This window comes from Cyprinus carpio, chromosome B23, assembly GCF_018340385.1.
Source record: "Cyprinus carpio isolate SPL01 chromosome B23, ASM1834038v1, whole genome shotgun sequence".
Lineage (NCBI taxonomy): Eukaryota > Metazoa > Chordata > Actinopteri > Cypriniformes > Cyprinidae > Cyprinus > Cyprinus carpio.
The window spans coordinates 3709612-3736624 of record NC_056619.1 but is presented as its reverse complement, the minus strand read 5'-3'; the positions used below and the strand labels follow the sequence as shown (position 1 = coordinate 3736624).

General features: G+C 37.6%; 1 protein-coding gene across 1 annotated transcript; it reads right to left on the bottom strand.

The window, feature by feature from the left end:
* Window positions 1-4776: 4776 nt before the first annotated feature.
* On the bottom strand, window positions 4777-8260 carry LOC109069915 (transcription factor MafB-like). Its single transcript, XM_019086514.2, has one exon. It carries the CDS (start codon window positions 7883-7885, stop codon window positions 6725-6727), a length of 1161 nt encoding a protein of 386 aa, XP_018942059.1. The 5' UTR covers window positions 7886-8260; the 3' UTR covers window positions 4777-6724.
* Between the last annotated feature and the right edge of the window lie 18753 nt (window positions 8261-27013).

Below are 27013 nucleotides of genomic sequence, written 5' to 3'. Positions count from 1 at the left end.
TGAAGCTTTGAACCTCCAAAACACTCGCAGATGTTGATGGTGATGAGCATGTTTCTCTGTAACACACAACCTCAAACACAAACACATGCAACAAACTAGTGTGAAAGAGACAGAGAGGGTGCAACCTTCATCAGCACAAAGTGCATAAAGCAGATCATTACACATTGTATCCCAAAAAATAACTAGCAGATATATTTGCTTCAGAATGCATGAATGAATGAATGAATGAATGAATGAATGAATGAATGAATGAATGAATGAGCATCAGTGGATCAGTTAATAAATCAGTCAAATCCAAATTCAGACAACTGCTCCATTGATTACCACATCTATGATGTCCTTCGTATAATACTGGAACATGCACTCAAAAGTTCAAATTTACATTACTTCAAAATTTAAATTTTTATTTTATTAAATTACATTTTCAGTTTTAAGGTGGCTAAAACTGAGAAGGTCTCATTCAACTTTATCTCTGACTCCAAATATTAATTGGTTTGTTTGAATTGTCACATTTTACATGGTTCAAAGAAAACCTGCAAGTGGCCTCTTGTTTTAAAGTTTGTCAATAAATTCATCTAGCACAGCTGTAAATTCACTCACTGTTTTGAGTTACAGTATATCTCAGAAATAATTGGTTCTTATTACTTCTGGAAAATAAAGAGGAGAATTCTGACCAAAGTCAACACACGGTTTCCTCTAATTTCTTCATAGTTGTCTGCAGAACACATCACTGTGCTATAATTTAAATGACATACAGAATAACTGCAATATAAATTTTTATGCCAATAGTTAAAACTTTGACTACTGAGATTACATCTGAAGGCCGGAATTAAAGCTCCAAATGATATTTCCTGGTTACAAAAAAAAAATGGTGGCCAAGTATGAAAACCTAGTGGTAAAGGTGAAGGGGAAAATATATATATAGAAATACATAAAAAAAATTGGACCTGGATGCCCAGGCTTGGCATCACTCATGCTTATACCAGAGAGGAACTTTCTCCCGGAATGGTTGAGTGAGGAAAATGTGTTTTCCTGTGATGAATGTCTGGTCTTCCTGTAAAAGTGACTTCCCTGGAAAACTGCTGGAGTCATGGCTTTACATACTGGAAGTACAAATGTATGCACACGTCACTTTCTAAACGTTGATGGTTGTCTGTGGACTGATTGTGAAAACACAGTGTTCACAGTGTTGCGATTGATCAGCTCTTTCAGCTGTCCAGATGTAAACCTGAGAGTGCAATTAGCAAACAGCTTGAAATATGTTACTAGTCATTGGTTTATATGTTATATAAATGCCTCTTTTTAAATGTGCAGCAAAGTCTGTAAATCAGAGCGAGTGTACCGGATGCATGCTACCAAGGCAAACATTTTAGTGCACATGATGAATGAGAATATAAATAGAATTTAAGAAGTGGTGAGATACCAAGAAACTAGAAATTGTACAGTTGAATACTGCTGTTTAAGTAGTTTTATGAATTAAATGTTTACAGCAGTTGTGTGAATTCAGTTTGAATTCTTCTTTCTGAAATTCAGATTAGAATCACAATGAACTGAATCCAGAACAGCAATTTATTTACTAGTTTTGTATATGCATGCGATCCTCCAAACTAAGACAATCTGAATAATACATTTCCATGTAAACAGCTTGTGATTAACTTAACCTGAATGTTCTATATGGAATACGCATTTTTTTCAACACATCAAAATGTTTTATTATACAGTGCAATACATTGTCGTAAATATGTTAAAACTGTTATAACATTGACACAGTCAACCATCAGTGGTTTTTAGAAATAAGGCCTATGATGTGTTCAAAACCCTAAAAGATGAAAAAAAAAAAAATAAGTGTCCATAACTATGAGTATCAGCGTGTAACTTTGCAGTCTGACCCATTCTGTCAAGAGTTGATATGACTTTCTGAGCGACATATAATAGCCCTGTGAAGGGAAACTGATATATAAATATTTGAAATACAAGACAGAGCAAAAGTGGTGAGTGTTGACGCTTCAGTGTTAAGCTTGAGCTTCTCCTTGGCGAGAGGACGATTAGTGAAATCTCCTTTGATAGCAGCATCAACTGACAGTCTGAGGTGAGCTTGTATGGATTTGTGAGGTCTTCTCTCTAGCTACGTTATGACAGATATTGTATGCTGTTATGAGTTAGGGTGGAAGAATGTATGTTTTTCTCTTCATTTTGTATTGCTGTGTAACTCTGTGTGCGTCCTTGTTGCCCGTATGTGATCTGATTGCATGATTGTTGATATGCATGCCGCCGTTGCATTCAAATTCTGTGTGTTTCGATCAGTCTTCGGTGACAGACTTGTGCATGTGCATGTGTATTCTGCGTGTACACCTGTTCTACACAAGTACTTGAAAGTCATGTCAATAACACTCTCAGGGGTCTCAGGGGTCAATACATCAATGCGTTTCACATTCTATCATTCTTATACCCTTCTACTTACTTTTACTCTTTTCCTTCCTTCTTTTGCTCTTTCCTTTGCATACTGTATCTTGTGCAAAGAGACAGGGGAATATATAATAAAAAAATAAAAATAAAAAACAGCATTCCACTCTACAATATACAGAAGATGCTAACGATTAGAATCAATAACAATTTGTGAGCTTATTGAACAAAAGCAACAGTGAGTGTAATTGATTTTTCCTTTCGACACTAAAATTTCATAATAATTGAACATTTAATCCTAAAGAGAAGGTAAAAGCTTGGTCTATGCATGTTGACTTTTTGACTGCGCAATTATCTCTGTTGATATTTACAACGATGAAATCTAATTGCAGCACATTTTAATTGATATTCCCATAACAGGGTTCACTGCTTACATCATTACAACTAGTAGTGCATGAGCACAATAGAATAAAAGAATTATGAAATAAACACTTTGCACTGCATGTCTTCTATTAATACAGTCAGTAATGTTTTTGTTATTATTATTATTACGGGTGGGTTATTGGGCAATAATGTGGTCTTTAATATAGGTGTGGGAGCTGTGCTCTTGGCTCAGTGCGGTGTCTGGCTCAGGCCTCGCTACTTTCACTCTGCCCTTGAGATTGTGCAGACACATGGCAGATAATGTTCTGACACCAGAAACTGAAAACCGTCAGGAAATCCTAACAACACTCTCCCTTGTCCTTCTCTCATGCTCTGGAGAAGAGCGGCAAATCTCTCAAAACAGGCTTTGCTTACTGTAAAGACCAAAGCTGTGCGCTAGTCACACTCACAGCAAAACCTTCATCCATTTCTGAATCCTCTTTAACATGGAATGATGTTAGTTAGAAATCAGTGCCAAACTGGATGTTTACTTTCTGTAGCTTTTTTTTTTTTTTTTTGATTGATTGATTGATTGGCTGAATATATATATATATATATATATATATATATATATATATATATATATATATATATATATATATATATATATTATTGTTGTTGTTTTGAACCCCAGTTCCAATCAATGTCCATATAGTAATAATAATGATATATTTGTTTGCTGTGCAATAGTGCTAAGCATTAGGGCTACACTGCATGTCACAATTCCAATTTGAGACAAAAGTCCAATTACACAAAGTCTTGCAGTGGTTTTTGTAAACATACAATTTAAAACTGTTTTAAATAAGATTAATTTGTGCGAATTCTGTCCTCAAACCTAAAATTACAATATCATCATATTTTGTTATAGCAGTTGTGCAACAAGCTAAGACAATAAAACTACACTGACATACAAGACAAGAGACAGTACTGAACGCTATCTATTTTCATAGGAAAAAAGATGGAAATATTCAATAACTTTTTCACATTAAGACTTTAAGGTATGCACCCATACAGAAATGTATATAAAAAAAATAATACCTCAGTAAGAAATATGCACTATAAGAGTAAACTATAGTTACATAATACATACTATATACTATAGTTACATATATACATGCTATTTTTTTTTTTTTTTTAATTTTCCGCGTGTTATCACACTGGCTTGAAACCGAATGCGCCTAATTGCATATGTATATAAACATTAGCAAATATCCAGACTAGTCGTTAAATAAGTTTGAAATATGAAAATGTTTGTTGTATCGGGTGTCGGAAGGGTTAATTGTCCTGTTCCCACAGTCTGGGCTTTGAGCGCAAGGTCAAAGATCTCATTTTACCGAGCGCACGTGCGCGCCGGATTTCTGCATGCGCTGCAAATCCTGCAGGTCGCAACACAACTGAAGGCCTAAACACACACCAAGAGAGAGCGAGACTTCGCACAGCTTCTGCTTTTAGCTTTAATTTTTTTTTTTCCTCTCTCTCTCCCTTTTTTTTTTTTTTTTTTTTTTTTCAAATTATGTAAAATAGTCTAAAACGTCCTTTTATTTCATAGCCGGTTTAATTAACCCGCTATAAACTAATACAAAGTAGTTCAACGTCTGATTTTCTTCTTCTTCTTCTTCTTCTTACCAAGTAACGGTCTATGTGTAATTCCATTTAAATAAAGCGTCAGTTTAACCCTCGAACATGAGTCCCGTCATTAACAGCAAGAGCGCATTTCTGCGTATGGGTCGTTTGAGCTCAAAGTTCAGAGAGAGACGGTCTGCAGGACACCACCCGCTCAAACAACCCCACGGAAATATCGTTCCTCTGCCAAATTTTTAATAAAACGGATAATTGATTGCTTGATTGCAGTGATGCGTGCTAACAATGCGGCATACAGTTAAGCCGAAATGTTGCATAACTTTGACAGACACAGGAATTGACGCATACAATAAGTGGCTACGAAATCAATGTCATTTCACTGACTTTAATAAGCAAAATAGGAAACCATTTCTTCCAAAAACAGCAAAAACTAAACAGAAACCAGCCTGAATGGAACAGTCCGAATTGAACTCTATTCTTTTTCCATTTATATAAACAGATTTGAAAATTGATCCCCTCATAATACATGAAATTAACAAACAAAACAACAACCCGCTGCTGCAGTTTACATTTGATTTCAACACAGTTGAATCAGTAATAAACCAAAAAGATTGTTAAATGCATGACTTTTTAACAATATTTCTTAGATGCAAGCACCATGCTTATTCAATATGATCTGACAGTTTGTTAATTTAATCATTAAAATAAAAACTATGAATCTGGCCAGCAGAACCAGAATCTCGACATAATAATAAAACAAATAAAAAACAGAACAATAACATGAGACATATATTTATTTATTTATTTTTTTAATTTTGAGATTATGCAGAACCTGAATCCCTTATTTTTTACTGACCGGCAGAAAAAAAAAATAACAAAGGAAAACATTTAACATTGATCATTGAAACTCTCCATTGAAATACATGCGTAGTTTACATGTTAGGCAATAATACACAAACCCCTGATTTAGGAAGCCTACACCCTCGAGCTGGATTATAATAACTACAGTTTGAAATGTTGGTTTATAAAACTGGCAGCTCATATAGCTAAAAAAAAAAAAAAAAAAAAAAAATTCGATGAAAGTGTGACCGTTCGTTGAAGTCCTACCCATCAAAAAAGATACGACCTATAAGTATTGCTTATGTTATAGAAAAGCAATAGATTATGCAACAGCCTGCATGAAGGAAAAAAGAAAACACACACACACTTGTGTCTTGCTACAACTAGGCGTGAGACTATGAGCACCAGTTCAAATGAAAGGCGTGCTTTAAATTCACCTATGACTAAATGTGCGTGTGCGGGATGTCTTTCTCAAAGGCGGTTTCTGCTAAAACAAAGAAACAATCAAAAAATCGAAATGAAAACTGCCAATACCAAAATCATTCCCCCCAAAAGTGCGCTTCTTTTACAAAGTTTGCTTGCTTTAAATGCAACTGCAAAATGCCCGTTACTGGAAATCCATTCCCAAAACATGAAGCTAATCAGAAAAGTTTGGAAAACAATCAGCTCTTCGACGTCGGTTTGTAGGTTTGCTGTTGCATATATTTACAAGTCCAAATGAACCCATACAATGAGCGACCGGAGAGCCAGTCTCATATCCCCAAAAAAGAGCTAGAGATCAAAAAACATGCTCTTTATGATACATAATGAACAGAAAGAAAGAAAGAAAGAAAGAAAGAAAGAAAGAAAGAAAGAAGAGAGTGTATAAAATAGAAATTATTACCATACATGTCCAGCATGCAGGATTAATATCTTAATGCAGATTTATGTGTTTGTTTTTTGTCGTTTTTTTTTTTTCCTTTTTTTATATATATATATATATTTATATATAACCAAGCAGGCAATAAACCAATGAGATGTTGCATAAAGTTCCCCCTGTCGCGTTATACAGGAGGAGTAGGGGAGGTTTGCATATTGTGGTGCTCTCAACTTTTCTAGCCAAGTGGAAAAAAGTCCAAAGTTTCTCTTCCCGCTTAGCACAAACAATTTTTTTTTCTTTTTTCCTGAACCACCGAGAACAAACCAGACGATGGAAAGAAGGTTTTATCTGAAGTTATCCTAAGTACAAAAGCCAGTTCTTCGCTTTTCTTTTTGCTGTGAGATCTCTACGAAAGGGGTAAAAGTCCTACTACAAGCAACTAAACTACATTTCCCAGAAAACATTCTAACATGTTCTTCGCATTTTAGTTGCCAAGATCGGTGTCGATGATTACATATGAGATTATTATTTCTTGTGGATTATTCTTCTAATATGAGTACTGCTGTTATCTGAATGAGCGCAAAGTCTCTCAGGCATAGGAAACACACACTCACACACTCACATGAAGAACTCTGGAGAGGACGGGTTGTCGCTCGTGGATCCTGCCTCGCGGAACCCGTTCGCTCCGCTCAGTTTCTCACACTTGAGTTTGTAGGCGTCTCTCTCTCGGGCCAGCCGGTTGATTTCTTGCTTGAGCTGCTCTACCTGGTTGATAAGCTGCGTCTTCTCGTTCTCCAGCACGTGCTTCTGCTGCACGCGCTTGTAGCGGCACGACTGCGCGTAACCCCGGTTCTTCAGGGTTCGGCGTTTCTGCTTCAGGCGGATCACCTCGTCCTTGGTGAAGCCCCGCAGGTGTCGGTTCAGCTCGCGCACGGACATGGACACCAGCTGGTCGTCGGAGAAGCGGTCCTCCACGCTCAGGCCGCCCCCCGCGCCGTGGTGACCCTGCTGGCCGGGGTGGTGGTGGTGGTGGTGCCGGTGGTGGAGCTGCTGGTGGGACCCAGGCGAGATAGGAGAGGGGCTGTCGGGGTCCTGACTGTGGTGGTGGTGGTGATGGTGGTGACCTGGCATGTCATCGGGGTGATGGGGCATCGCACCGTATTGTTGGTGTTGGTGGTGGTGCTGCTGTTGCTGTTGCGCATGGCCGTGGTGGTGATGGTGCGCTCCTCTGTATCCCTCGAAGCCTCCTGCTTGCAACTGCTGCTGCACATGAGGGGGCGGAGGATGGCCGTGCGCCGTGGCACCTATCAGAGCCTCCACCGCGTCTTCGGGCGTCAGGCTTAACGTCTGCGGGTCGATCTGCTGCGGATACGCGCCGCTGGGCATCCAGTACAGCTCCTCCAGATGGTTCTTCTGCTCCGTGGGGCTGAAGCTCGGGGAGGACGGCACGGAGCTGCAGGGGGTGCTGATAGGAGTGGAGGACACGGAGCCCTGCGGCTGGAGGCGATTGCACTGCCGTATGTTGGAGCGGTCGAGTCCCGCCATGGCCTCTTTCTTCACCTCGAATTTCATCAAATCAAAGTCATTGACATATTCCAACGCCAGCGGGCTGGTGGGCAGCTCGTGCCCCATGGTGAGATCGGCGCTCATCGTGTCCCTGTTCTTCAGGAAAGTATTTACCAGCGTCGCGAAACCCGACTTTTGCTTTTCTTCCCCCTCTTTGCGCATGCAATTTTCTGGATGGGTCTCCGAACGCGACGCGCTCGAGCGCTGGAGCATGCAGAGTCGCTCGAAATGTTCAAACGGGAGAAAGCAAAATAAATAAATAAAAAATTAAACTTTATGGACTAATGCACTGCGAAAGACATTTGCCTCGTATGGACGCGCAGAGCTCGACAGCTGCAGTCTTTGGACAGGACTGGAGAAAGTCAAGTCTCTGTCCCGTCGCCGCGCTTGAATTCAAAACATAAATAAAAGACGAAAATGAGTACCGGACAAGGGCTCCCGTCCCGATCCCGGATACTCCAAAATATGTCCTTAAGCCAGTGAAGCAGCGTTGAGGTGGATGGGTGCTGTGTTTTTCCAGCTCTGCGCCGCAGAGAGTTCAGCTCACACTCACTCCTGAGTATTCAGACTGTAGCAGGACGCCAGAGCCCTCTGTACTGTTATAGTCTACGCGCGCGTGACGTCAGAGGAGACTGGCGACCAGTCAGATCTGGAGAATTAGCATAATGATCGTTGTTTGTGTGTTGTCGGCTGACGGGATGAAGAAAGGGAGAGTGGTATTTCGTGTATTGACTGATTGGAAATGTGCGCGCCTAACGAGAAGCCGTTCTGTACTACATACAAAGTACAACATACTGTAACTGGGCATATTTTCAAAACGTTAGGTCCTTTTACTCCATTTACTGCATCCAGATATTTTCCCTTTATTTGAATTTAAAACTACATATAGGCTCTAAATTAGTTTCATTGTGCGTTTAAAATGAAAGCAAACCTTGAGATGCTTTGTGAAAGTGTTTTAAAGTATAGACCATACAGTCTGTGACATGCAGCAGCAGGTTGTTGCATCAACCAACGTTTGCGCAATAGCCTACTTCAATACAATTGTCGATAAATCCTGATAATAGTATAGCCTTTTGTCAGAATTACTCAATTAAACAAACATGTACGTGTTTGTGTCATTTACAAGAACAAAAAATGTATTATTACTTAGCATAGACTATTTATTAAAATAAATAGGCTATTGCAAAACATCATGGAGATAACCAAAGTCCTCGTTGTAGAATAGCTATGTTAATGAGGACGCCCGGGACCCATCAGGTGTAGGCCTATGTGTTATTGCGATATTTATCGACTCTTGTATTTTCAACACGACAAGCTGATGTGAAAGGCTGGAATTGCGCTGCGGGTGACGCTAGATTCAGGAAAACTCACCCAACGCTGCCCTCATGTGGCGCTCAGCTTCCGCGCGCTCCTCTCGTGCGCTACTGCTAGTCAAGACTGTAAAATGAGTTTATCTGTAAATAAACTATAAGGAATAATGAGAATAAATAAATATGTTGCATAACTGTGCACTGAAAAGTTGTCGCATTGTACATCAACGAGTGTTTCGATCACAAATCTTTCATAGCATGCATGATTACAGCGTTGTGTTTAAGACTAGTGATTATTTTTTGTTACGCACAAGTCATATACACAAACACATTATTTATTAAAACTGCTTAAATATTGGCCATTTCTGTAAGTACAATGCCAATGTGACTAATTAGTAAGCTACTAAGGAACTTTTGTTTTTATTCCTTTTTCAAAGACTTCTTCCATATTTGCATTTCTTTCATTTAATTACATTTTCTCCTTCCCTTCTTTTTCGCAATTTTTATTTGACTCTTGACGCAAAATGCATTTTAAGATTCGCCATTTAATATTATGCATTGTCGTCTTTGATCAGGTATGATTAGATTCAACTTTAAGAACGAGTCTCAGAAATGATCATACTGCTAAAAATGACGGGCACGATCAGTCCAGTCAGTTTATTCAGCAATATTCACTAATACAATATGCACAAAATATATGTTTATATTGTTTAAGCGTCACTTACCAATACACACGAATCCTTCCCATTTAATATAATTTGTGTATACAATTGTATTTTAAATATTTATCCACTATCACTATTTTCCCCTCTGTCGGTTATTGCGAATTTTACTCACCCATGTCACAAAAAAAAATAAAAATAAAAAATGTCACTGCATCGCATCTCCACGTCAATTACAATGCCAACTGTTAATTATTTTATCGATGTTTAATAATACAACCCCCTAAAAGCCAGACATCACAACGCGTCACTCCAAAAGATCACAGATCAGTCGAGGAGACCTGTTCAGTCTGCCGGTACCGGGCCCCGTCACGCGGCACCGGGCCCGTACAGTCATGCGCTCTGATCCTCTCAGACTCGCCGCTGCTGCTTTCTCTCTCTCTCTAATGGAGAAGAGATGCTGAAAAACTCTCATGTCAGCAGCATATTGGTGGTTAATGATCTATTAAGTGATCCTCTTGCTTATGGACAGCGGAAAAAGTGTTGATGCACGCTTATTTGGCCTAATGAGATTCCCATCCTACGATTTTTAGGAATGAATAAGAGAAATAAAATCAGCTCAGAGATGTTTCATAGAGCAGTTGTCAAAGGGAGACGTTGTGGACCGCATGCCGGTGAATGTCCCAGGCCTCGGGAACTTACTAGGGTTTTTTTTTTATTTTTTATTTTTTTTACTGCGCATAAGGACATACGACGGTCAGACGTGGACATTAAGATAAGTATGAAATATTCATGACTTTTATTGTAACTCATGGCTGCGTTTTTGCAAGTGTGAAGACAAGCCTAGTCGGGTGCGTTTTTGTTGTTTTTAGTTCACAACATTGCAGAATACTTTCGGGGGGAAATGCACGTTTAATATTGAACGATTTGATCAGACCAGTGCGTGTGTGGGGGAACGAGGGTGAGACAGACAGACAAAAAGTATTCTCTCTTCTCTTGTTTCCTCTGCATCCTCCTCTTGGGACACACACAGGTAAGGGCGGTTGCGAAAAGGCTTGTGCTCTGCTTTCTAGAAGAGTACAGTGGAAAACAGAATACATCATCTATTAGGAGAGGTGGTTATCAATATGTAACAGACACGGTTTTCTCTCTCTCTCTCTCTCTCTCTCTCTCTCTCTCTATATATATATATATATATATATATATATATATATATAGAAAACCTTGAACCGATTTAGCGTTACTAATATCAAGACGTGACAGAATAACTTCTCTTGAAGATTCATATTTACGGCCAGTCAAAGTTATGAGATGAAATTTCATATTTAAAAGGAAAAATGAAAAGAAAAATGTACGCATTTTATTCTCGTCTAAAAACAATGAAAACGCGTCCTCTTTTGATACATAATTGAATATTAATGGGAAGCTAAGCGAAAGAGTTTGCACTATAAAACATTATCAGCGTATAAATGCGTGTAAAATGTCTTTAAGTATCATTAGGCGTCTCTTAAGATAAAAACAGCAATGCATAAACATAAACGAAAATTAGGACAGCAGTTTATGTAATAACGATGTAGACACATATTGAGACTTACATTGCCCTGATACATGCTAGCGAGAGAAAGAAGAGAGCCGAATCAGAGTGCAGCTGATCTGATATTAAAATGTGTCGGGACGCTGGATGAAATCAGAGAGCGATCCACTTTCGCAAAGTCAGTAACTTCACAACCTGAAGCCCAAAGATTTACAAGAATATGACGCCCCTAGTGGACCAAAACCTGAGTAGAGAACAAATCAAGCCCGGCAACCGTTTTTTTTTTTTTTTTTTTTTAATACAAACGGGCAAAGAACAAACAAACAATTTGATTGATTAACTGACTGATTAATTGATTTATTGATAAAATAAATAAATAAATAAATAAATAAATACATTTCAGGTTCCGTAAAAAAAAAAAAAAATCACATTTGTTTTATTCAAAAAATGAACATTACACTTCCACTGTTTGAGACAGATTCACTATTGACCCACAAATCAGTGGCTTATTTGTGATTGCATTTTAAGAGAAATAGGATTGTTTTTGAAAACTGCATGCATTGCTGTTTCTTCCATCAGTTTATTTTTGACAGTGTATTACAATATCGGACACTTTGTTCTAATACTGTGCCACATAAAAGAGATAAATACAAGTACTTTGCAGGGTATTATCAAAAATGCACGTCTATTAACACAATCACAGCCTTTTTCAGTTGAAAGTGCTGCCTTTCTGAAATCCGGCTCTGTCACTCTAACTTCTCTAAGAAGGCTTTGAGTTATGCTATCCTAGTAACTGATGAAGGGAAAAGTTAAGCATACCGCTATTAGACTTTGAATTATGGTTTATTTCTTCTTTACGGATTCTGTCTGACCTACATGATAATCACCACCCTATTATCATCAATCATCGTAGTATACTGTCTTTATTATTAATATCCATAATTTACTATATGGATCCACGCAAAAAAAAAGGCCTAAAATACAGGGGTATTAGAAAATACAAACGATTGGAAAACAATATTTCATATTGCTGCTTTTTCCAGCTTGACATTGTGCCAGATTAAGCGGTCATTATATGGGCTTTATTATTCGTATAATCGGTCGCACTTTATTTCCACTCATTATACGAATAAGCCATGCGTTTATTTCACATCAAATCTCAAAGCGGTGAAATATAAAGTGTATATTCTTTAAATATCAATTCAAGATTTTTGTATTATTCGTGACATTTAGCAAATATAGCCCTAAAAGTTTTATGGGCTGTCCCCCGTTTTCGCATCAGTAATATTCTTAAAAAGCACACAGCAAAAGTTAAATGTAATGCAAAATGATCCTTATGGACAGCGGAAAAAAAAAGTGTGATGCACGCTTATTGGCCTAATGAGATTCCCATCCTACGATTTTTAGGAATGAATAAGAGAAATAAAATCAGCTCAGAGATGTTTCATAGAGCAGTTGTCAAAGGGAGACGTTTGTGGGACCGCATGCCGGTGAATGTCCCAGGCCTCGGGAACTTACTGGGTCTTCTAGGGTTTTTTTTTTTTTTTTTTTTACTGCGCATAAGGACATACGACGGTCAGACGTGGACATTAAGATAAGTATGAAATATTCATGACTTTTATTGTAAACTCATGGCTGCGTTTTTGCAAGTGTGAAGACAAGCCTAGTCGGGTGCGTTTTTGTTGTTTTTAGTTCACAACATTGCAGAATACTTTCGGGGGGAAATGCACGTTTAATATTGAACGATTTGATCAGACCAGTGCGTGTGTGGGGGAACGAGGGTGAGACAGACAGACAAAAAGTATTCTCTCTTCTCTTGTTTTCCTCTGCATCCTCCTCTTGGGACACACACAGGTAAGGGGCGGTTGCGAAAAGGCTTGTGCTCTGCTTTCTAGAAGAGTACAGTGGAAAACAGAATACATCATCTATTAGGAGAGGTGGTTATCAATATGTAACAGACACGGTTTTTCTCTCTCTCTATATTACACACTCTCTCTTCTCTCTATATATATATATATATATATATATATATATATATATAGAAAACCTTGAACCGATTTAGCGTTACTAATATCAAGACGTGACAGAATAACTTCTCTTGAAGATTCATATTTACGGCCAGTCAAAGTTATGAGATGAAATTTCATATTTAAAAGGAAAATGAAAAGAAAAATGTACGCATTTTATTCTCGTCTAAAAACAATGAAAACGCGTCCTCTTTTGATACATAATTGAATATTAATGGGAAGCTAAGCGAAAGAGTTTGCACTATAAAACATTATCAGCGTATAAATGCGTGTAAAATGTCTTTAAGTATCATTAGGCGTCTCTTAAGATAAAAACAGCAATGCATAAACATAAAACGAAAAATTAGGACAGCAGTTTATGTAATAACGATGTAGACACATATTGAGACTTACATTGCCCTGATACATGCTAGCGAGAGAAAGAAGAGAGCCGAATCAGAGTGCAGCTGATCTGATATAAAATGTGTCGGGACGCTGGATGAAATCAGAGAGCGATCCACTTTCGCAAAGTCAGTAACTTCACAACCTGAAGCCCAAAGATTTACAAGAATATGACGCCCCTAGTGGACAAAACCTGAGTAGAGAACAAATCAAGCCCGGCACCGTTTTTTTTTTTTTTTTTTTTTTTTTTAATACAAACGGGCAAAGAACAAACAAACAATTTGATTGATTAACTGACTGATTAATTGATTTAATTGATTGATAAAATAAATAAATAAATAAATAAATATAAATAAATACATTTCAGGTTCCGTAAAAAAAAAAAAAAATCACATTTGTTTTATTCAAAAAATGAACATTACACTTCCACTGTTTGAGACAGATTCACTATTGACCCACAAATCAGTGGCTTATTTGTGATTGCATTTTAAGAGAAATAGGATTGTTTTTGAAAACTGCATGCATTGCTGTTTCTTCCATCAGTTTATTTTTGACAGTGTATTACAATATCGGACACTTTGTTCTAATACTGTGCCACATAAAAGAGATAAATACAAGTACTTTGCAGGGTATTATCAAAAATGCACGTCTATTAACACAATCACAGCCTTTTTCAGTTGAAAGTGCTGCCTTTCTGAAATCCGGCTTTGTCACTCTAACTTCTCTAAGAAGGCTTTGAGTTATGCTATCCTAGTAACTGATGAAGGGAAAAGTTAAGCATACCGCTATTAGACTTTGAATTATGGTTTATTTCTTCTTTAACGGATTCTGTCTGACCTACATGATAATCACCACCCTATTATCATCAATCATCGTAGTATACTGTCTTTATTATTAATATCCATAATTTACTATATGGATCCACGCAAAAAAAAAGGCCTAAAATACAGGGGTATTAGAAAATACAAACGATTGGAAAACAATATTTCATATTGCTGCTTTTTCCAGCTTGACATTGTGCCAGATTAAGCGGTCATTATATGGGCTTTATTATTCGTATAATCGGTCGCACTTTATTTCCACTCATTATACGAATAAGCCATGCGTTTATTTCACATCAAATCTCAAAGCGGTGAAATATAAAGTGTATATTCTTTAAATTATCAATTCAAGATTTTTGTATTATTCGTGACATTTAGCAAATATAGCCCTAAAAGTTTTATGGGCTGTCCCCGTTTTCGCATCAGTAATATTCTTAAAAAGCACACAGCAAAAGTTAAATGTAATGCAAAATGATCTTTTATGAATTGTGTACTTAATTTCGCGCCTAATCCAAAATTCAGTAAAATGTGGATACATTATAGTATTGCATAAAAAAAAATATATATATATATATATATATATATATATATATATATAATATATATATATATATATATATAAATATATATATAAAAAAAAAGAAAAAAAAAAAGAAAAGGAAAAAGAAACTTTATTTTTAACATGGGAAATAGATCAGTTGATAGAAAAGCGAGGCTCGGGAAAAGATTTGAGGCATTAAAGCGCACTTATCTCACTAGTGTGTGTGGATCGGGCTAGTCTTCTACAATTTACTGTCTCTCCAACAGTTCCGAAAAACAAAAATAAATATGCTAAATAAATATAATATATAAATACAAATATGCCAATGTAACACATATTTGCTACGATTAGTATAATTCAGCGAGTACTGCTGGAGTTTGACAGAAAGTTCAGCCAGAGTTTGATGCAGGCTGCGAGGAAAAGCGACGGGAACTGAGAGGAAAGCGCAAACTCTCCGTTAAGGTGAATAATTCTGAGCTGGGATGAGACAGAGAGCGCGGTGACGGAGGCGGATGAGCAGAAGAGGAGGAGAGGTGGTGGAAATAAAAAAGAAATGCTCGCTAAAAATCATTAATCTTGCCGGGATCTGTCACGGCACGCCGGCGACACAAAGAGGGTCCAGAGAGTCGGAGCAGTGAAGTCAGTGACCCGCTGCCAATTGCTTGTGAAAAGCCCACCAGCCTTTAATAGACTTTTGCTGATCCGACACTTGTTTGCGGGCCGGCACAAAGGGCCGATGTGAGCACCTGACAGCAGCCCGCAGGCCCCGGGCTCCACTCCTGCCCCGTGATGAATGACCCTGAGCCCGAGAGGAAGAGGAGGGTGGGCACCGACGGGCTGAGGGGGTGTAAACAGAGCTGGAAGCATGGACGGGGATTCTGGGAGTGTAATGTTTAAAAAGAAGAGTGGACAGGGGCAAGGATGAATTTAGATTTTATTGACTTTTTAGGCAAGATAGTGTATTACGGATACTTTATTTATTTATGTTGAGTTGTTCATTTGTATACGTATTTTTTTGTTTGCTCAGTCATTCATTTTTAGTTTTGGTCGTTTCTTATTTATTTATTTATTTATTTATTTATTTATTTATTTATTTATTTATTTATTTTCCCCTGTATGTTCGTTTGTTTGTTTGCTTGTTTGTTTATGCTAACTTGCAAAACACATGGTAACTTCATTTTTTCTCAAAATTATTAGACTTTAATATGTTGATATGTGATATGTATGTATTGATATGTATTAATATGTATTATTAGACTGATATGTTCAACTACACTCTTAAAAAAAAATACAAATAAATAAAAAAAATAAGGTTTGCAGCCATGCCATGAGAGAACCATTTTGGTTCCCCAAAGAGCCTTTCAGTGATCATTTTTCCCCTTAGTATGAAGAACTTTTTAAAAATCTAAAGATCCCTTTTCCACTACAAAGAACCTGATGGGATGGAAAGTTTCTATGGATGTTAATGGTTCCTCATAGAGTATATATATATATTATAAGAAACAAACAAACATTTTTGCTTAGGCCCATGTGTTGGCAAAGTTACTTCTTTTTTTTTTCACAGTATTGTGATTTTTAATTTTTTTTATTATGATTTTATTTGTTAGTTTAAAGCTGCTTGCTCTGATAATCTTGTGATTTACTGGGAAACCCTTTGAACTACAAGATTATCTCCTCTCAGATAACTGCAGAGAAAGAGAGAGAGAGAGAGAGAGAGAGAGAGAGAGAGAGAGAGAGAGAAGAAGAGAGAAAGAGATTTTCTCACCCCTTACTCAAAGACAAGGCCGTTTAGCCTTGATATATTGGAGTCTGAATGCATTCCATTGTCCCCCACAAACTCAAATGGTTTGCTCCATTCCTCACCAAAACATATGAATATGGACTGCTCCATCACACCAATATATTTCACTCTTCCTCCAGAAAAGTTAAAAAGTTATTATTTCTTCCGCATTAATGGATAATCCATTCTTCATATTTTAAAGTCAAGAGGATAAATCTTCTCTCATTTTTTTTTTTTTCCAATACTTTGCATCTGTTGGACTCGGCATAGTGCATCTGTGCCAAAGTGATAGAAGATGTAGTTGTTTTGGGAAGGGGGATGGGGATAGAGTGAGGACAAGCAAACACACACACACACACACACACACACACACACACACAGAAATGAACGATGTGTGCAAGCCCTCATCCTCCATCATGTCTGATTAATGTTGGTATGATGTTAGTAAGAGGTAGTCAGGCAGTGGTCTATAGCGCTGGCTATAGTTTGACTTTTCTGTATATGCAAAATCACTAGTTATAGATACACATGTGCTTTTCCCACATGCATACACATTATTATTATTATTATTTTTCCAGATGTATAAAATTTATAAGCATGCTTTGTTTATTGTGACAGCAGTTTTTAGAAATACGATACACTCCCACTTTTCAAAAGGTACCAAAATGGACCATTTAAATACTAATTTGTTTCTTTAATGTATATATATATATATATATATATATATTTATATATATATATATATATATATATATATATATGACACCCTCAGCCAAGCTCATATTCATATTCTAATCCTTTGCAATTTATTCAGGATCATAAACATTACTGCCCAACCTGAAATTTATATATACATTAAAGAAACAAATAACCATTTAAAAGTTATCATACATTTCATTTAGTGTGAGAATACAACAATAGCAAGTAGTCAAAATAAACAAATGAAACACCGAAAATAATGAAAAAGGGTACAAAATTTGTCACTGGGGCAGTACCTTTACTAATATGTACCAATTAGATACTAATACGTACCTTTAATGTATACGTATTAAAAAAAAAGACATCAATTCAGTTAAGCTCAATTATATTCTAATCATTTCCAATTTCTGCAAATTTCTGCAGGATAATAAACCTTAATGAAAATTATGGTAACCGACAACTCCATTATACCATCCATTACATTTATTTCACACAATAAACAAATAAATTCAAGCAAAATAATTTTGATAGTTAGCAGACATTTCACTTAGTGTGAGAAGAATATAAAAATAGCAAGCTATCTAAATAGTCAAATTAAATAATGAAAATAGTGAAAATGGTACAAAATATATCACTCAGGAGTACCTATATGAATATGTACCATTTATGTTCTAATATGTGCCTGTATTAATGTATTAACATGCACTCATTAGGTGTCAAAAAAAGCTCAAAATTGTACCTTTAGAAAATATATATCCTTTTTACTGAGAATGTACAACACTTTTTTCACCTAAAGGACCCTTCTGTATATGCAGGACCTGTGAGTCACAGTAAGTGTTCTCATTTACTAACCACAAACGACAGAATTATAATGTACATATTTATATCTATTCACCACCGCACACAAACAGAAATTCTCCTGTCGAACAGGTACAAATATGGAGAACGTACAGTACTAAAGAAACATGTGTCCAATTGAGAGAAAGATGATGACAAAAAAAGAAACAGCAAACAAGGGTATAGCTTGTAAATAAATCTGTTTGGGAATTGGGGGTGCACGGATGAAATATGGAGCCCGGGATGTAGAGCAATGTGAAAAACTAGGGAACGCCAGGGAATAACAAATCTTCCCACGTAGCTCCCCGGAAAAATAAATACACGGCTCTGTAAGAGCCATCCATCTGGAATACGAATCACAACAAAGACGTTCCCTGAGCGCCCCTCCTCTTCCCCCATGCAGCTCTCCAACCTCCTCATCCTACACCTCCTCATCTACTCTTTTACTTCTGTTTATTTATTCACTCATTTTTTATTCCTATTTATTTATTTGTTTGTTTGTCAAATCAAATGGAAACTGCTAGTGGGGAAGTCAGGGGGTTGTTTATTGGTTTTATAAATGAAAAGTGATTTTTCTCTCTCTTAAATGGTTTCGGTGGTGATGGTGTGTGTATGTGTGTGTGTGTGTGTGTGTGTGTGTGTGTGTGTGTGTGTAGCTCTAAGTAATGACTGCACACGAGGGATTTTATAAACAAACACCACCGGTGACCATTTAAAAGTCTTGCTTGTATATTGGATTGAACTAGTCTAAATGAAAAAGATGCTTCATAAAGCCAGAGCCTGACACACATTCATTTTGTCCGTCGCAGAGTGCATTAAGACTCTGCATCATTGACATGCCGTAAATTTGAGGGATATTAAAGATCTGATAGGAAAAGCACGGTCTTTGGTGCCTACTGAGAGAAAAAAAGGTCGATTTTTCCTAGTTTGTAGCATTGCCTGTTATTTTCTGTTAGTGTGACATTGGTGTGTGAAATTTTCATTGTCAAGAATTGTTTTAAGCAACTTGTTAAGTTTTGTTTTCTCATGATGATTGAAATATCTGATACCTTAAACATTATTGTCCTTTATTTGGGTGGGTGGGGTGTGTGTGGGGTGTGGGGGGGGGGTTCTCAGTCAGAAGTGTAAGAAGTAGAGCTAGAATATGAATGAGCTTAACTGGTGATGTCTTTTTTTTATTTCAGATTAGAATCCCAATTCTGCTCAGCAGGCATTATCTGCATTATCTGAAGCACTTCTGTATTCTGTATCTGTTTCTCTTTTCCTTTCTTTAATTGCTTTCTAATCTGGCAGAACTGAGCACCTGGACCTGCGTCCTGAGAAGGAAAAGTAAATGTCCCATGCTGGTTTAATGCTTTGGTTGAACCATCCACTGGAAATCTGGAGTCTGAAATGTTGAAGATTGAAACTGTGTAAATGAGTGTTAATAACACATTGTATTGTGTTTAAGGGTGGAACTTCAGAATGGAACTCTTTAAATGACCTAATTGCAATAATGTTTTTTTTTTTTTGCTCAGTTTTTTTTTTTTTTGTGTGTGTGTGTGTGTATAATTAAAAGTCTTTCACAATCTCTTCCAGATTTCTTTTTAGTAGTCATTATTAGTCACTGTATCATGTGGAATGGGTGTTTATTAGTCATTTTTGTTTGTAAATAGGTGATGTATTGCACCCATATCTGCTGTGGTAAATGTTTCCAAGAAATTTCCTCCCTTTTATCAATCGCTGAACCAAACCATGTATCACTGCCATCCCTGCCCACGTGCCACATAAATTAAATGAGTTTCTCTTTGCGCTCTCAACAGTGTGACTTGGTTGCTATTTCCAAGCCTCAGGAATATCTTCAGAACCATGTGCTTTAAAGATGTCTTGCACTGTACAGCTGTAACACTTTAACCATTCCTGGCTCTCTGATTTCAGAGTTTGTGTTATATGAAATGTGCACCTATTCTTTTCTACCAGTTTTCTTTTCATCTGCAGTATTCATCCCTTCCTTTATCTTCTCCATATATGGTGAATCTTTTCTATTATACCTAATAATAATAATAATAATAATAATAATAATACATTTCCTTAAGGACTATTAGGTATTTTGTGCATTATAAAATTATTTTTTTAATGTTATATTATATCTTGAGTAAAATTGCACTCATTGCACTTATTGTTAATGATGATTAACTATATTGTATATTGACTGTATAGTGCTCCAGTCATACCCATTGCCACAGGTGTATAAAATCAAGGGGAAGGGTCGTTCTGAATTCAAGTGTGGTACCGTGATAGGATGCCACCATTGCAATAAGTAAATTTGTGAAGTTTCATCCTTGCTAGATATTCGACGGTCAGCTATTGGAAAGTGGAAGCATTTAGGAAAAGCAGCAACTCAGCCATGAAAAGAAGACCATGTAAAGTCACAGAGTGGGCCACTGAGTGCTAAGCTATATGGTGGGTAAAAGTCACAGAGTGGGCCACTGAGTGCTAAGCTATAGCATTAATATCAGCACAAAAAATGTGTGGTTAGAGCATCAAAAAGCAGTTTCATGCAAGCATCACAACACCAAGTACAATGCCAAGCATCAGATCTAGCATACAAAGGGACTCTGGAGGAAAACCCATTCTGTGGAGTCAAGTCAAGTCACATTTATTTTATATAGATTTTAAACAATACAGATTGAGTATTAAATATGAAAATAGTGTGTCATAATGCAAAAGGACATTAGTAAACACTCATTTTTCAGTTAAAGGCAGTTCTTCATTGAATTCAGTGATGTCATTATCCAGCTCAGTTCAGTTTAAATAGTATCTGTGCAATCAAGTCGACGATATCGCTGGAAGTGATAAGTGTCCCCAGCTAAGCAAGCCAGAGGCGACAGCGACAAGGAACCAAAACTCCATCGTTGACAGAATGGAGAAAAAACCTTAGGAGAAACCAGGCTCAGGTGGGGGGGGGGGTTCTCTTCTGGCCAGATGAAACCAGCAGTTCAATTCCAGGCTGCAGCAAAGTCACATTGTGCAGAGGACTCAACTGGTCCCTCTGGTCTTGTCCCGATGGCCGTCTAGGAGACAAGGTCTGAGGACTCAACCCGCTGACATTCAGGGCGGTAGAGGTCATCTCTAGTGGAGTGGAGTGACAAATCACGCTTTTCAGTTTGGTAGTCTGATTGGTGAGTCTGGGTTTGGCGGATGCCTGGAGAACATTACCTGCCTGACTGCACTGTGCCAACTGTAAATGCCCAGGTATTCTTATTTTTCAGTGTTCCGCTCTATCTCAGGCACAGCTGTGTCCACAAAGCTTTCAAAGTATACTCAACTGCAGATGAGCACGGATGGATGTCTTCACCACATGTGCAGTACCACCTAGTATACTCGTCCTGTCTCAACATTCACCTTGCACCTGTGTCATTGTACACACACTGTCTGCATGGACAGAAAAACTGCACGCGGATGGTGTGTGCATGACCCAGTGCACAAAGCAAAGTCCATAAAGACATGGTTCGATGAGTTTGGTGTGGAAGAACTTGACAGAGCCCTGACTTCAACCCAACTAAATACCTTTGGGATGAACTGGAACAGAGACTGCAATCCAGGCCTTCTCATCCAACATCAGTGCCCGACTCCACAAATGCACTACTGGATGAATGGCCAAAAATTCCCACAGGAACACTGAAAAGACTTTTCAGAAGAGTGGAAGCTGTTATAGCTGCATGACTCCATATTAATGTCTATGCATTTAGAATGCAATGTTAGGTGTAACCGGGTCATGTTTTATGATATTCTCTCCGGTTATCTTTATCATACTTTTACAGAAAGGGCTTTTAAGTGGTTTTCCTGTATATGCTTTAGCACTCTATCTCTACAGAAAGCATAAAGAGGAATAAAGTGAGAGAGACAGATGTTGAGAAAGATAGAGTGAGTTAATGTTGAACTTATCTCTTGGTTTGGTAATTACAGGGGAGAGTTTCCTGCTCTGGTTTCCTGTGCAAATTTTGCCCAAATAAGACTTAGTATAAGTAAAAAAAAAACAAAACAAAAAAAAACACATGCAGTGTTTTGGCTGTGAGCTTGTCCGTCTGAAACACTGAATCAAATCTGTCATAGATCTCAACAAGTGAAAAAGAGTGTAATAGAAATAGAGAGGGAGGGCTGAAGCTTTTAGAGCCAGTCTCTCTACAAACACTCTGGAAGTAACTTCCTGTGGTAATGGACTCCTGATGGGAGTATAATTTGTGAAATATGGTGAAGCCCACACATCACCTGTAGCTCACTTGACTTAACAATTCTACTCAAACAGAAAACATTTTGGTCAAAACACAGCCAACTCAGTCTGTACCTTTTTAAAATGTTTAATTTTGTAACAAGTTTATAAGGCTTATAACAATTCATTTTGCACCATGGCACTTTATAATATTTGTACTGTACACTAATTATTTATATTGTTAACATTAAAGGCCAAAATGGCAGAAATGGAAATTGATTTGTTGGCTGAAATGAACTGAATTTGGCCGGCAGGCCTGGTAGTTTGAGACCCCCGCTGTAAAACATGAAGTCCTGCAGCTTTAACTCTCAATTACAACATTAAGTCTGTTCCCAGTGAACAAATTTGTCCTGCCCGCTTCCAGCACATGGCTAAAGTGTTGTACAGAAGATGGACTGAGTCTGTTTGGGTCATATTTACGTCTCACACAAGTGTATGTGAGAGTGCATGAACAATCTGAGGTAAATACGGGGCCGACAGCCCATTTGTTTTTTAGCTGATGGTGATGCATGGTTGTGCAGCATGTAGCACATTTGTACAACAGAAGGCCAGGGAAGGGAGGTGAGTAATGAAGCAGTGCTTCCTGTCCACTCGCAATGCTATTTTTATTAGTGTCTCTCTTATGCTTTCCATTTTTCATACAGCGTGGGCTGGTTGACAGGATGGACATCGCAGGCTCTTAAGAGCACGGGAGACACCGGCAGAGGTGATCGTGGCTCAGCATGTCTGGGTTTATTTCCTAATGTCATCATTGGTCTAGTGTCTGCGCCTGACTGTTGGTAACTGCCCAGAATGCACATGTACATTGCTGAGACATCTGTGAAAGAGCAGATGAAATGTTTAGTAAATTTTAATTTTTTATGTTTTGCCGTGGAGGTCTTTAGTATGGTGAAAGCTATTCGTTAGCATACATCCCATACATCTCAATGGCAGTTGCTTGGCTGACACATGCAAACCAGGAAGTACATGGCCATGCTGTAATATTTGCTCATTGTCATTTAATTCCAGGAACATTTTCGCTGCCTGTCACGTCATAGCTCAGAATAATTACTAGTTAAGGATCTGTGCACATGTAGTGCTATTAGCCAAGCAGTGTTGTCATGCTGTGGTTAATGAGTAATAGTCACATGGCATTTACCGCTTCTTTGATTGACTCAAAAACCAATGAATTGGGTCCAATGAATGGGGGGAATCATCCTCATAAAAGGTTTTTAATTAGGCCACTAATATGACTGGAGTCATATTTTTTATATATATATTTTTTTTAAGGGTAAAATTAATTTCTTTAGTAGTAAAATGTTTTTTTTTTTTTTTTTTTTTTTTTTTTTTTTTTTTTACAGTAGAAAAAAATTAATACATTATCATTCTGTCTTGTTTATAAAATGCATCTGAGAGAACTGATACAGCGAAGGACGTAAACCTATGACTTCTAGAAATTTCCCTTGCGTGTGTTTTGCTCTCTCATTGGCTGTAGATCATCAACGATGACAATGTCAATTCAGTTCAAAACACATTTCACACTGCAAGACACTGACAGGACATTTTACACAGTGCTGTTTTCAACTAAAAATGGAATACATTTTTTGTGTTTTGCCAATTTATTTACACAGCAATGCCATTTCAAAATGCAAATTTGTGAAAACAGTGATGTCATGTGCATGCATGTTATGAGTTAAAGGGGTCCTATTATGCTCTTTTACAAGATCTTGATTTTGTTTTGGGGGTGTACTAGAACAGGCTCTCATACTAGGTTCTTCGAAATACATATATTTTCCACATATTTTACATTATTACAACACCTCTCTCCCCAGTCTGGCATGAACGGCTGGAATAGTTCCTGCATCAAATGAAGGCCCACCTTCTGAAATACAAAATGCGCTGTAATTGGTAAGCTGTGACAATCTGTGCTGTGATTGGTTAGCTGGGCCAGTGTGTGTTGTGATTGGCAGCACTCAGCGCCTGCTTGGGAAATGTCATGCCCCTTATCATAGCCTACTGTGAGCTTCAGTGTAAATATTGCGTCAAAATCAAATCAATTTGACCGTGACTAAAACCCGGATGATTGTAACCACTCTAAGCTCGTCTGCCTTGGGAACATAGTGATAATAACACTTGTTGCCTTGTCTAGTGCAGCTCAACCAGGTCTCGTCCCATTCGTCGATATTTATGATATCACAAATCCCGGAAAATATGCATTGTAGTCCAAACGAGTCGTTCATTGTAGTTTTTGAAAAGTTATTTCTGTTAAATAAAATATCTCCTTTGAATTAGAGCTATGTTACTTTGCAGATCTTTATTATACTCAAACAGCAACATTACAGACTAACTTAAGTTGAAAAAGTGAAAAAGCATAATACCACCCCTTTAAGTCCATGGCTATGTGCACAGATGTGTAGTGTTTCTTTGTCACATCGCCAACTACTGGCCGGGCATGAATAATAGTCATTTTTGTGGATCCTCTTGAATGTGGATTGCTTTGACTGTGTTGCTGTCTGTGCGTGAAACTTTTCAAAAACGTAAAAGAAAAAACATTTTTATTTTTAGTACATTGTTGTCATGTAGATGTACCATAAGTTGCAGACGAGTCCGGATGTTTAGCCTGCTAAACATTTCTAGGGCATCAGCAATGCATCAGCGCTTCTCTTAGATTGCGTCTTTGATAATTTGCGCTATGTATGTGTCACTCATGTGAACGAGCACCAATTTGCCTCAAATTTCGAGGCAAAGGTAACTATTCACGGGAAATGAAAAATATGCTAATGCCAGAAAACACACTCTTTCACAGAAATTTGTAACAGTTTCAGTGAACTGGCAGCTAATTCATATGAATTTGTACAATGTCATTTATACATATCCGTATGGTCTGTTAATACTCCACTGACGGTTAGGTTTAGGGGTGGACCTTCATGCTAACTTTTTTTGCTTGTTTCTGTATGAATCACATTGTAACATAGTTATGTTTACTTATGAAATCAGAAGAAAAAAAAAGTTGTTTGTGTAAATGTGGGCAAAGTGTGTATACTTTTACAAAGATGACACATGTACATTTTGTGCAAAGTGTGCAAAACCAATTCAAAATAAACCAACTCCCAAGATTCACAAAGTCGTTGAGATTATATGCTCTTTCATGGCCCTGGGGATACACAGTGTTTCTCGTCCTTTAATTTAGCACAGGCTTTGAAACAGGCAGATCTAATGGGGCCTCTTAATTTGGATGACAGGTTTAGCGGCAGTGAGTTATAGCGGCACAGCATGTTCACTTGTTAAGACCAAGTGAGGCCTGGGTTAATGTAATGCTAATTTTTTACCTTACCTACCTTACCCGCTTCTTGCTTTTCTCCATACCTCTCTTTTTCTTCTCTAATCCTATTTTCTTCAGTGTCATTCACATTGAATGAAGATCATATATTTGTGAGGCTGTCACAAGAGACAAACAATACATTTTGTCAGAATATGATCATACAGAAACCTCCACTACACTAGGGTGTTGTACCAAGGTTATTCTAAATGATGTTTAGTGCACTGCTGTGCAGTTGCAGTTCTGGACAGCTGGTAGGTGGTCAAAAGAGCTCATCCCTATGAAATGCTCAGACCCTTAGATACGACTCTGCTCCTTCAAAGTTTTACCCATTTTAAACAATACACCTTTCCTCAATAAACCACAATTAGAGGTAGCAGGTGGTGTCCAGAATGAGTAAAGTCTGGAATACACAAAATGACTTCTGCAAAAAAAAAAAAAAAAAAAAAAAAAAAAAAGCCTCAATTTGTAGTCTGGAGAATTCTACACTAGTTGCCAAAAGTCCAGGCCAGTCTTCAGATTTGTCCAGTCAGAGTTGAAGCGTAGTGTATAATGGGCACAGACTGCACATTTCTTTTTAGCTTCAGAATATGATTCCATCCATTCAGTGGATATTGAACATGTTTGATATTTTGGGCCAATTTTAGAACATGTATTTGTTTTCATTTTCTAATGAGTACCTTATAGTCAACAACATTAATTATTTTCTATTTTGTAACTTGTTAGATCTAAATGTTCATGGTTAAATGTGCATGCATCCACAAAATATTTTATGTATCAAGTAAATCAGAGAGTTGCAAGTTATGTTCAAATGATGATTTTAACCTCTTTCTTTGCATTCTTTAATTACACCCTCCCTAGTTTTCTCTCACTCTCTCCCTCTCTTTGGAGACTCTAGTGGTCTGGTCAAGCGTGGTGATCCATCTCTGTCAGCACGCTAAAATGATAATGCCAATTAAATGAGACGGGTAATTGCCCTGGATCTCAGCAGAGCCTCAAAAGAGTAGCGGGTGTGGAGCAGGAATGAGAGACCGACCCGTGGGACCAATGGAGCCTGTCATGGAGCAGAAGAGAGACCAATGGGTGCAGATATGTGATATGTAATTTTTAACCTCTACTGATCACCATTGGCCTCCACTGGGAAGAACTGGAGACACATAGTAGCACATGTACACCGTATACTCAGACGTGGATGTGGA